General features: G+C 42.6%; 1 protein-coding gene across 3 annotated transcripts in view; it reads right to left on the bottom strand.

The window, feature by feature from the left end:
- Positions 1-200: 200 nt before the first annotated feature.
- The window catches only part of RASGRP3 (RAS guanyl releasing protein 3), a 50,944-nt gene continuing 38,648 nt past the window's right edge, over positions 201-12,496 (bottom strand). For 2 of the 3 annotated variants that reach the window (XM_057415329.1, XM_057415328.1), the window contains 7 exons: positions 11,590-11,703; positions 9,335-9,450; positions 8,345-8,492; positions 4,802-4,838; positions 2,318-2,443; positions 1,416-1,780; positions 201-934 (listed from right to left, as the gene is read on the bottom strand). In XM_057415329.1, the coding sequence (XP_057271312.1) occupies positions 926-934; positions 1,416-1,780; positions 2,318-2,443; positions 4,802-4,838; positions 8,345-8,492; positions 9,335-9,450; positions 11,590-11,703 (915 nt within the window). In that variant the 3' untranslated portion in view covers positions 201-925. Of the gene's footprint in view, positions 935-1,415; positions 1,781-2,317; positions 2,444-4,801; positions 4,839-8,344; positions 8,493-9,334; positions 9,451-11,589; positions 11,707-12,496 lie in introns of all 3 variants that reach the window. The other variant, XM_057415327.1, reaches the window with a different exon arrangement.

Here is a 12,496-nt window from a genome sequence, read left to right as displayed (position 1 = left end):
GGCTATGCTCCTTAAGTAACTTAATGCTTCTGGGAAATGCCACTTCAAACTTCCTTCTTGGGCCCCTTGTAATTCAGGTGCTGGATCCTCCATTTGCAAGCTGCTAATTTGCAGGTTGCTCTTCGGTATGTTTAGTGTTAGCATGTACAGGTTGCTAAACCAGAGAAAAACATGCCACATACACAAGTATATACACACACTTAAAACTAAGGTGTTTATTACATGCTAATTTTACCATAATCGGTGCAGGCAGAGATGATGCCTCTCCATTGCAGTGTAACCTGATAAATGCATAGTGTCTCGGAATTCCTTCAGACACTTGCTGCCTATTTGAAGGATCTGCAGTCTCGGAACTGGTATCGCTATGCTGAACACCAGTATGCTCACTATAACAATGTAAACATGGCAAAATGTGAAACACCAGGTGTGAAAAGAATTTCGGCATAGAGGACTTTGTGGAAGGTTTTTGTTTGAGATTTAATCAACATACACACCTACTTCTTTCCTTAAAAGATCATTACAAGCCTCTGGAAAGGAGTGTTATCGAGCAAACTTAGATGCTTGGCTTCTGTCCTCACCATTGTTGTTGCTGGCAGCCATAGTGAAATGATGCAGTGTATTTAAAGGAGGCCAAATATATCCTCACTGGTATGTGGAGGAAGTTTCCACAAAAGTCATACAAAAGAAAACACTGAGCGCAGAGATCCATTCTGCTGTGTCCGTGCAATGTTCATCCAAACGGCTTACTCGTGAGAAAATAAATAGTGCTTTGTAACACTTCTCAGCTAAGAAAACGGCAACGGTTGAATTTAAGTGTACGAGGTACAGGAAGACTTCTCATGGGCAAGAATGGTCTGTGACAGTCCATCAACACTTGCTGTGTTATCGTTGCCATCTTCATTTTTCTGTGCTTCACGGTGAGCAATCAGCTGTCCTGTAAACGAAGGAAAATAGGCACATGCTAGCAAAAATGGTCAATGGAAGCACGAGGCTTTGGACATATAAACTTTATGGGTGGCAACAACAAAACTCAGACCGATATCCTACCCTAGTCTTGATTTGTGTATCAGAATGCTAGTTCTTGTAAGTCTAATACGGAGCCCATAACTGTGCATTGCAAAGGTGCAACAGCACAGAATTTGGTCAGATCTCCATCAGGCTATTTTAATGATTCAAAAAGTGCCCACCTCCTAAAAGCACATACTGAATCCAAGACCCAAGCCCCCAGTTACAGTAAGTACAAACTGCAGTGTAGAAAACGGGTATCTATGGATGATTTGACAGAATTCTGAAAGTAACTCGTTCAAGAAGCAGTGGCAAATTTTAATGAAAAAGCCTCCTGAAATTCATAAAATAACTTTGAGACCTCAGACTCTAGCATATTTTACACTGTCTTGGCTTCTTCTGCAACTCACCTCAGATTCCTGTGTTTCTGGGAGGGTTTCAATTCCATTGTGATCCTGTATATGTTGTGGGGCTTCAGCTTCTGGCTCTATATCAGCCTGCACACTGGGCTTTTCATTCTCCCATTTTGCAAAGCCTTTGTTCTTCCCAGCTTTGCCATGGAATTTGGACTTCATTTTGGGGAAGGTATGGGAGCCGGAATCGTTCCAGCCTGGCTCATGCCAGAGTGGTTCTGTCTGTGTGGCTTGGCTGGTGGTCACCCTCTGCAGCCGCACCGAAATTTTCCGTGAAGAGCCAGTGACGAGGGTGATCGCTCTGCCATCGAGGTCCTGATGCTCCGCAGCCACGCTGGGAAACTCAAACACGTCATCTTGGACTGAAAGAGAAGGTGGAATTGTTTATTTTAACTAGTCTACTTTGAGATCTTTACAGAAAGGTAACTTAAGTCTGGGGCAGGAGGAGCTAATCCCCCTATAGGAAGCAGTGGTAGAATTAGCAATATCCATATGCTGCTTGGAAACTGATTTTGACCTTGTGTGTGCGCATTTCCTTCTTCCACCTGGACGCTCAGGGTATGAGGCAGAGCTAGAATTGTGCCCTGTATCTCCCAGCCCCTGCCCCTGAGTGGTTTATAAGCAAAAGTACAATTTCCCTAATTAATTATAGTTTTATTTCTTTTCAGCTGGGATAGAGGCACCAGTATAGAGGATAGGGGGCCTTAAGCAGGAGACTAAGGTCATCACTGCAGGAAGTGATGTTGTAATCTGACCACTGAACACAAACCCCAGTGCAATGGAATGCACAGTGCTGCTCTGTGCGTTGATACAAAGGGAAAATCAAACATGGCATCAAGGACACTGGCTGTGAGAGAGGATTCCAGAAATGGTTTTAAATAGGAACAAGATGCTCTCACCTGGAGGCAGGGATGGACTGCTAGGCAGAGAGCCGTGGTTGCTACCTACTGAGGTTCCTCTGGAAAATTTCCTGCATGCTAGCACAAGCAGGTCTCTGCATTGCTTATGGCAGTTGGCACCGCAGTCTGTAAAAAAAGGCGTTGTCAAGTCACCAGATGGAAAGTCACAACTGTCTGGTAGTCCCTCAGGGCTATTAGCAGGCAGATACAGGTGGGACTTTGAAGGAAGGTGCGAAGGGAGTTACAGAAACAGATCATTTGGTGTGAAGGGTGTTATAAAAAATAGATCATTTCCATGGCAGCCATTAGTAGAAATCTGGCAGCATCAGGAAGAGGGGATGATATTCCGTCAGAAATTAGTCTTAAAGAAGCAACCTCGAATTACTCGATATTTGACTCAGCAGGGCCCATTATAGTAAATACACTGGAGCATCCGTACTCTTGATTCTGACAGGTAGAGGTCAGTGTAGACCACTGTAGGTTAAAACTAGTCGAAGAAACTCAGTAAGCCGCATCAGCATAGTAAAAGCTCTGATGTGTATCAGCCATCCAGATGAAAGTCGCTGAGTGCCTGCACACATATCCTCTGCTGGGCTTTGCATCACTGCAGGTACACTCACCACTAGGTACATTTATTTGAAGTGTGACTGCAGTACAGATCTTACCTGCAAGAAAGGTCCAAAGGGTGGAGGATGTGTGCCCCAAACACAGGCTCTCTCTCCTCTGTGTCCCTGCCCTTGTTTGAAAATTTCCATCTCCCTTGTTTCTCTGTTGCTGCTCCACAACCTAACATGTTAGCCATCACCAGAGTGTTGTGTTTCTAACTCTGCTAAAAGAGTCATTCTGCTCTAGCAGTGCTAGCATGATGGATGAGAGCTCTGGTTTCTCCCATCACCTTTTTCATATGACTAATACAGAAGTACCTGCACAGGTGTGGTATTGTCTGCCCTAAAGGTATCACACCCACTTCCTCACACCCTCCCCAGTCAGTAAAAATCTCTCTTAGCAGCAGAGAATCTCTTTTGTTACTCGTAGGCCACACAGTCTGGCTTTATCTCATTACCCACAATGCAGGTAAGCAGCAGACCCAAACAGATTAACTCCCTCACTCCCTCCCCCTGCTAGCACAGTGTCAGAGGTTCGAAACAGATGACAGCTCTGTGCTCAAAGACAGAAATCAACCATAACGGGTGCAGCACTCCAGTGATGCTGGTGTACAGAGCAGCTGGTAGCTGCTGTAGCAAAGGGCAGGCACTAATTGCACTTGTTGACCACTAAGATCTGAGTGAGCAGCTCTGCTCTCTTACTGTCATGCTTCATTGCCTGTAATTTTGCCTTTACAGAACCACTTCTGCTCACTCTCTCCACTGGGCTGTTGTTAATAAGCGATGCGGGACAGAGACAGGACATACTTTCAGATCTCAAGATGAGTTTACAGGGGTGCTGTGACAAAACACAGCACCCTGACCCTAACAGTAAAAGTATGGGCTGCAATTAACCCTTTTGTAGCTGCTCAGATGACAGTAGTGAGGAATAGCTGAATTAAGCACAATGGTTTAGCCATGGATGCTTTCCCCACCCCTCTCTGAGGAAGAGATGTTGATGGGTGGACAGGGAGAGCAATAGGATGTATCCTAAAAATAAAACACTGCAAATTTTTCATCTTTCTCCTGGGAGCCAGTGTAAGACTGAGGGGAAAAAAATGCATACAAATACAACTAGGAAGCCACAGCGTGAATGTTCCCTTGTGAATAACTGGGATGCAACTACAAATGTGAAAATCAACAGTGCCCTTCATCCTGAGCTGGGCTGCTTGAGAAATTAATAGGTCCAGGACTTTAAAGCTAATGAGGACCATAACAATGTCATTCTTGGTCTGATATTCTTGCTCAATATGGTGCAAGTACTGCATAAGAAATTAAGCATGTTATGAAAGCAACAGAAAACTGTAACAGCTCTAGGGTTTTTTTTAAGTCGACTGTCTCAAGAAACGGTCTTGCAATAACATCTGCTGGGCAGTCTAGGAATTAACTATTTCTCTATTTCTAGCTCAGTCGCTATTGCATTGCAAGGACAGCTAGGCTTCACTGCAGGCATGCGGACGTACATGACAGACAGCATTGCCAACAGACCTTTTCCTGACCCCATGTTTCAGGAGATATATTTCAGGATGTCTCGGTGTTAGGATGAGGACACTCGGTTTTCCAGGGTGTAAGGTCTTTGCTGGTAGAAAGTGACACCTCATGGAGTCAGGGGCTGCTTTGGGCCTTTAGCTCAAGAACCTATGTGTTTTCCTACCGGGTGCCATGTCCCCTAATGCAGTGCGGCTTCACAGTGTACCAGAAGTCACTGTTCACAGACAGTACGAAGTGTAGAAGCAAAATTTGGATGAACAGATGATATTTTAGTAAAAAATACAGTTAGCCTACTTGTGCTAAACCCCTCCACATATAGCTTGAAAAAATCCATGCAATATTTATTTACCTTTGCATTTGTAGCCTTGTTTGATTATGCCCCAGAGCTGCAAAGAAAGACAAAAGAACGTCAAGGAATCAGAAAAGAAAGCCGGAAGGAAAACAAGGTCACAATGAGGAAGTACCAATGGCTACAACAGCACAAACAGGATACAACTGCTTTTAACACCCTTCCTGTTAGGCAGACCTTCCCCTCTAATTGTGATAAGACATGTGTGGCTTTCCCCCCTATTCCTACTACTTACAGTGGGACTACCAGAGAAGGAGACACACAGATGACATTTGATTCCAGAAATGGGTGAAAAATTGCCATCGTATCAAACTTACTGAAACCAGCAGAGCACATTCTGCTTCTAGGCTCACTAATGTTATCTGTGGGGGAATTTCCAGTGTACCTCCATTCTCCAGATACATGAATGAGCCAGGCCATCCAAACACAGCAGAAGAAAGAACCACTGGGGATAAAAATTAAGCTCTTGGTTCCCATACTGGTCCCCAGCACACTTAGCCACAGCAGTCTGATTTGTACACCTGACTTTTTCCATTAAAAATGGCTGAAGATTGAAACAGGCAGAAAAGCCACTGAATTCCATCTTTGTGTCCTCCCAGAAACTGTCCTTGTTGATGCATATAATGACCAAATGCTAAACTTCCAGGATACAGTGTGTGTCATCCCACTTTTGGGAAGTAGGGTTGCTTGGAAGTAGGAAAATTCCCTGCCAAATTGTTATCTGTACACTCAGAAGTGCTGTATCTACAGCCATGTCATTATAAAACCAAGCAATTTCACTCTCAGAGGCAGAAAGAGGAAGGGGCAGCTTTTCTAGCTCTAGCATTAAAGGAAAAAATCAGGGACTCCAGTGTTTGTTTATCATGACCTCATTCAAAACGTTACCAGGGAGGGTGAGCAGGCAGCTGAAACTGCACATGGATCCATACCGTATCTATAGGAATCCATGCACAGTCTGCAGGGGCTGAATAAGGTCTTTAAAGAAATGTTCAACAGGAAGAGCTGGAGAAAATTCAGAAATCAAAGGAAAGAGTAAAATAAAGAGAATAGGAAGATTCCAGGGGAAAAAAAAATATCCATATACTGCACAAATGAATTTGCAAGGAAAAAGGGGGGCTTGGAGAAAGCAAAATAGATTAGGCAAGGTGGAAGAACAGTGAACAACAGAACAGAAAGGTCAGCAGTGGAGGAAGGGTCCATAAAAAGCCTGCTGCTTGTTCTTTTCCAACTAATGCTGTATGTAAGCCCAGTCAATGCAGTTGCTGTGGTAAGGCAGTGAGAGTGGAGCTTCCCAAGCCCCTCTTGAATGGACAGTAATGACCTTTTTGCCCAGGTCTCTTTGCCTGGATCCCTGTAAGAGACATGGATTGTTATTTCTTTCATTTAAGCTCCGATCTGTTCCCACTTTCTCCTCACCTTCTCAGCTCTGTACCTTCCTCCTACTCAAACTTGGCACCACAGTTGGGGTTGCACACCACAGTGAAAGTGCCATGGCATGAATTCTGACCTAAAGCTTTGAATCTGTCTGACACAGCTTTTCTGCAAAGCTGGCTTGAGCCAGCTGCAAGGTAAGAGGATCTGTGCAAATTCAGATTATAAAGCTCAGCGGGACCGCTGGTCACCTACTCTGCCACACGGTGTAACTCAAGCTGTGGCACGGAACTGTGACCAGCCATGGGCATATCAATTTTATGCTGCTTAATGGCAGCAGGGTTTAGATTGACCTTTAAAGTTCATATCTTTTTAATAACAAATATTTTATTGAATACTGTGTGCATTGCACTGTCATGTCAATTCATCCTGCTGCACTGTCAGCGCACATTATTTTGACTGTGAATCAGTGCATCAGTTTGAAATCAGATTTCCACCCGTGGATGAGCAGCACTGAAATGCAGAACAAATACGCAGCAGATTTTGTAGTTGGTTCCTGTCCTATCAGCTCAACTCATCCACAGAACAATGCCAATGACTTCAGTGAGTTGACAGGAAAAAATGACCCTATTTCCATTTCCTGTACAACCCCTTACTCATTTGTATTCCTGTATTGGATGTAATCAGGGAGACGTAAAAAGTCCAACAATAGCCAATTAGCAAATTGATGCAGGAGAAAAATATCTGGTGGTGAGGACATTGCAGGGCAGTCCTCAGGCCTTCCTTTGCTGTGGAAGCCTTCCAAATATGAACTGACTGTCACGAACACAATGACGTCCTCCTGAGGCTGCAGGCAATCTGAAACAATAGACTCAGACCAGTGACTGCCTGAGCTGTCTGCTGGAGCTGTCAGCTTAAGAGCCCACCAGCACACTCCTGAATCAGCACTGACCATGTTGCCTCCAAGGCTTTTGCAGTTCTAGCAGAAATAGGTGGAATTCCCTCTTTCCCATGGCCTTGATCAGCGGTTGCAGTAGGGACCACGAGCATCTGAACATGACTGACACATCACAAAAAAAGCAAGCGGAAGGTGGGAGGATGGACTAGAGCAGGAACACCAGAACTGGCCTGAAAGGAGGCACATTTTTGCACTTAGCAGCGCTGTTATTGTTACTTCCAACTGTGGAGAAATATTACTTAGTGGAAAAGCTCACTTAGTACAAGCTGGAGATTTCACTGTGACAGCAGCGACAGATCGGCTCTGGAGAGCAGGGATCACAGTCTGAATTTATAACCTGTATGTGGGCCACACAAAAGCAGAGGACATGACCCTCTGTCCTTACTGCTTTGGCTGTCTACATGGAAACATTTGCTTTTGGTGGAGTGTGTGCATTAAAGTAACTTTTAAAATCATAGTAATTCCTTTTTCTTTACCATACTTGGTTTGAAATAGAAAAGTTGGAGGAGGTTTGCGAGCAACACAAGTATTCACAAAAGCAATTATTTCCCAGCTATGTACTAAATACTCTAATAGGTGGCATCTGGTAAGTAATGTCTGAGAGAAAAAGGAAAAACAAACAAAGAAACAGAACCCCTTACAAATAGATTAAAAAATTCTTATTGTACAGAACTGCTGGAAGCTCTTTTGATTTCTTGACCGAATTAGAAGATCTGTTAATTCAATAGAGAAAAGATTAAGGCTGTTATGGTCATTCGGAGAATTATGAACATGCTATGTTGCCATGTGCAATTTCCTGAGAAAGAACTGCTTTTGCTTCATCTACATCCTCTGTTCCAGACACCCATTTTCCCTTGCGCTTATTTACATGGGAAATCAAGCCAAATTAAAGACCTTAAGATAAACCAAGTAAATCCATTCATATAGTCTCTAATATCCTGACAGAATAGTAGACAGTCTCTAATATTAGCTGACAGAATTTTGTTCTCTCACACGCCCCACAACAGTAAATCTTACAAATGCCACTTTTTTTCAGGAACCACCAAAACAAAACTGGGTAGCACAGCTACAACATGAGGAAATGTTTTGTGCTTCTGAATGCAAGGAGATATTTGCCCAAGAGACTTTACAATGCATGGAGCCAGTTTCACCTGGTCTACGTCAAAGGGTAAATGTGTTTGAGACAGATACACTATTGTTAAAGACATACTTACAAATCCTGCACAGTGCTCACAGAAAGTTGGTTTAAGATAGGTCATCTCCTGAAAGTTATGAATAAACCCTGGTCCCATTTTACATTGGAACTGTGATTTAGCTCTCAGGAAGTAAGCCATCATTTCCTCTTTGCTTATAAGACCATCTCTGTCAGGGGAAAAAAAAAGTAGATTAGGTCTGTTGCTGCTCATGGCACTGAACAATTCAGGTTTTCTCACTGCAAAAAGCATGCAGTGCACCTAGCACATTCTTTGAAAAAGCTGTAACAGCCTTGGCAGAAAAAAATCCCTTAGAGCCTTAGTGGTTCTTACCTTTCATAAGAGAGCAAACACCGAACTTATAGCATGGACCTTGGTTTCTCACCTGCTCATGGTATCAGAGCATAGACTGGGCCATTAGGTGAAGGATCTTGACTTACTGTTTACACAGACCAAGCAGTTATGTCCCTGGCTGATCACCAGCCTTGACAGCCAAACAGATTCTGGACAACAAGAACTATCAAACCCAGTGTGCTAGGAAACATATATTATATATATAATATATATTATATATATGCTAGGAAATATATATACCACACATAATACATGCTACCCTTCCTCCACTACATACACCCATTTCCTCTCTACTGCACACAACTTATTTTTTTCATCGCTCTGATGGCTGGTCTGGATAAAGCATCTCCACTGTAATTTGATGGTACTCTAAGGGTCTTGACTCAGTTCCAGCAGGAATTAAAGCTACTACATAAATAATTTTTAAAGTACCAGGTAAAGCAGGACCCCAGCATGAGTGGGCTTATAGAATTGATTAGAGCTTAAGAAGTTAAATGAGAACAGAATTCAGCCTTTGGTGATCCCCTGTTCCTTAAGTGAGATGTCAGACACAAGAAGCTTGGGAGACACTGTTTCTTCAAGAATTAGTTTTCATGAGTATTTAAATCGAGGAAAATTAAAAAAAGAAAAGGCCCACAAAGAAATCTCCAAACTTACTGGTCTTTGTCCAGCACACAGAAAGAGTCCAAAAAGGGGAAGTTGGCAGCTATACTTTCAAAGTCTTCCTGAGAAATATAGCCATCATGGTCATGATCATAATTCCTGAAGACAGACTGAGGAAAAAAAAAGGAAATTATTGTCCTAACATCAAGCCTATCTTGAACTGATACCAGCTCTTCAATCCTATAATTACATATAACTTAATGTTCCACATTACTAGTCAGATGCTCTGTTGCCTTATTCTATTCCTTTTATTCCTACTTTGTACTTCAACATATATATTTACTGGACTATAGGGGAAAAAAAAATGGCTAATTTTTAAAGAAAACTTGACCTCAGTATTTATCTAGTGATGATCCTCCACACCTCTTCAGACATAATTATTCTTGTTTTATTTTTCTTCTTGGAAATGTCACTGAAATTCTACCCCACGTGATTATACTCTCTTTGCTTCATTATGTATGCTTTTTAATCACAAATAAAACAAAACCAACTAAACAGAAGCTTTCCTATGAGTATTTCAGATGGTTTTGGCTTCACTTCTCTTTTAGTTGGTCACCTCTGCTCTGCCGCAGTACTGTTTCAATCTGATTCATTTACTAATACCTTGATACCCACACCATGACCATTTTGCATTCGACAACCATTCCCTCCCATCAACCTACCTCAGCTTACCACTAAGAAAAAACAGACATGGGATCAAATTTAAAAGATTGCATAAAATGAATGGAAGCCCTTCTTAGCTGCTATGGAAGTACTGAATTCGGTGTTACTAATTGTGAAGATGTGCAAGGGGCATTACAGCTATATGTGAGGCTGATGGGAAAGACATGAGTGTCAGAGTCAACATGACTATCTGAAAGACATATTGACGAACAAATTCTCTCATTAGATTAAGAATTTAATACATTTAGACAAGAATTTAATACATTGAGATCTCTGAAAGGTGTTTACATTGTCCTCATTTAAATGAGAAGGTGATGAAGCTGATTTCTAAGCACCTAGCAAATGATCTGTAACCAATGATTGGCAGACCTCAAAAAATGCATTATCATGAAGAAATCAATGTGCAAACCCAAGTAGTATTCAACACTTAGCAATAAAAACAATGCCTTAAAGCACAACTCAAAGCAGCTAGTAAATGACAAAGATTGGAAAAAACAAAGACAGCTGTACAGAGTGGTGTGGACCTTTTGGCAAGCTGTATCCGCAACAGCCCCAAAACATGTTTTAATCCTGTCAAACTCAAGACCATACTTCCTGGACCAGGCCAAAACTGTGGAATGAGGGTTGCATCTTCCCCAACTCAGGAACAAGAACAATCCCTCCACCTAGCACATTCTGGAAAGATTAAAGAGTTGCAACAGACTCAGTTAAACAAGCTGTCAAAGAGAGGTTTGGATGTGGAGTGATTTTTATCAATGCACATGGCACTGACAAAAGTGATACAGGAGCAGCACGTGCAGTTCTGGCATCCCACATTAAGAGAAAAATGAAACTTTTGAAAAATAAAATCATATACAAGAAGTAAAACACGATATATTTGAAGTCTGAGTGAGACAACTGAAGACTTCAAGTTATCTTAACAACATAACACATTTAATGACCTGTAACACAGATGAGGTGAAAATTTAATAGTTCCTCCCAGGCTTAGTTATTAATTTGTAAAAAGCAGAAGGAAATATTGCTTCATTATGTACAACACATTCTTGGTTTCCCTGGATGCTGCTTAAATCACTAAAAGTCCCTTAAACACTAACACAACAGGGCTCAGTCTCTCCAAATGGACCTGGTAGTGTTTGGCTTCGTTTGCATTACCTAATATATCAACTTCCAAACTGATGCTGGAAGATCCTAGCTATAATTCTCCATGACCTCATGCCTACATTTTTAAAGCAATACCAACAAAGTGCTGTCTTTACGATACATAATATGCTCTGAACAGTCAAATGACAGCAAGTTGAAAACCAATACAGGGTTTCTGAAAAACTTCTCTGGTCCTAGTAACACGTGAGTCCTTGTTTCTGAACATTTGCTCTTTTGCATCACGAAACCTGCTAACTAATCCCATAGCTGATTGCAAGAATAAAAGAAATAATTCCAAATGTATCAGTAAAGGCTCAAATTCGTTATTGGATGTCTGAAATTAATCCCAACCATAAGAATCTCTTGCAAAGCTTGTAATTAATTATGATGATGACAATATCCAAGCTATCATTCTCTTTGACCAGTATATTCTTCCAAATACTTACATCCACCAGCTTTCGTATGTGCTTGTTAATGACTGTAGGGTCAGGTTTTGGTACCACTCCAGATGCCCACTCCAGTGGCACTACTGGCTTGTTGGGGGTTGTCGGGGAGGTAGGCTGCTGAGAGATGGATCAGAACACAAAGACTTTCAAATCTGAATTATGAAGACAAATTTCCCATTAAAAGCAGCTCTGTGTGTCAGAGCTACAACCACAAACTACTGGAGTCCCTGTGCTGTCCCTGTGCTTAGCGAAGCATCAGGCAAGGTTTTAAAGGGTTGATTGCCTTTGCTGATGGCTTCACTTGGGCTCTTTGTGGCACCTCACAGCTAACGCTGGCAGTGGCAGTGCCCAGCAAGGCAGTGCCCAAGCAAAACCAGGCAGACTCCTCACTGCCATCTCTAGAGGGTTCAATAGCAACAAGAATGGGAGGAAGAAGGAAGGAATGAGAATCTCTGGACACAGTAGACATCAGAGATAGGTAAGCCCAGAAACCTGCTTTTTCCCTTCCTTGTAATGCTCCTGAGGAACTCTCCACCACAATGCAGCCTTGCCCCAACTCCCTGCTGGTGAGACTGTGGCCAGGAGCCATGCAAGGGGCTGCAGCAGCCTGAATAAGTTAACGCTCCTGCTCTCTGCAGCACCAAGAAGGCAGCAGGATGCAAAAGCAAGGGAAGAACCACGCTCTGCAATCCCACTGGTTTCCAGCCGAGATGTGCCAGGATGCACAGCTTAATTCATCCAGGCAGCCTGAGCAGAAAGGGGCTAACCTTTGACTTGCTTTGCAGAAAAAACCAGTCAGACTATTTTATTCTGTAAACAGCTTGGTCTTGACAAAATGGTAGCTGACAGCTCACTTGAGGCACAGCGCACGCAGCCCAACTCCCTCCACACCGCTACAGTGCTTTGG

Source organism: Pezoporus wallicus, unplaced genomic scaffold (genome assembly GCF_028554395.1).
Source record: "Pezoporus wallicus isolate ANWC-B61680 ecotype Strahan unplaced genomic scaffold, APGP_CSIRO_Pwel_v1 contig_5352, whole genome shotgun sequence".
NCBI lineage: Eukaryota > Metazoa > Chordata > Aves > Psittaciformes > Psittacidae > Pezoporus > Pezoporus wallicus.
The sequence above is the reverse complement of the archived record's forward strand: the minus strand, read 5'-3'. Positions and strand labels throughout refer to the sequence as shown.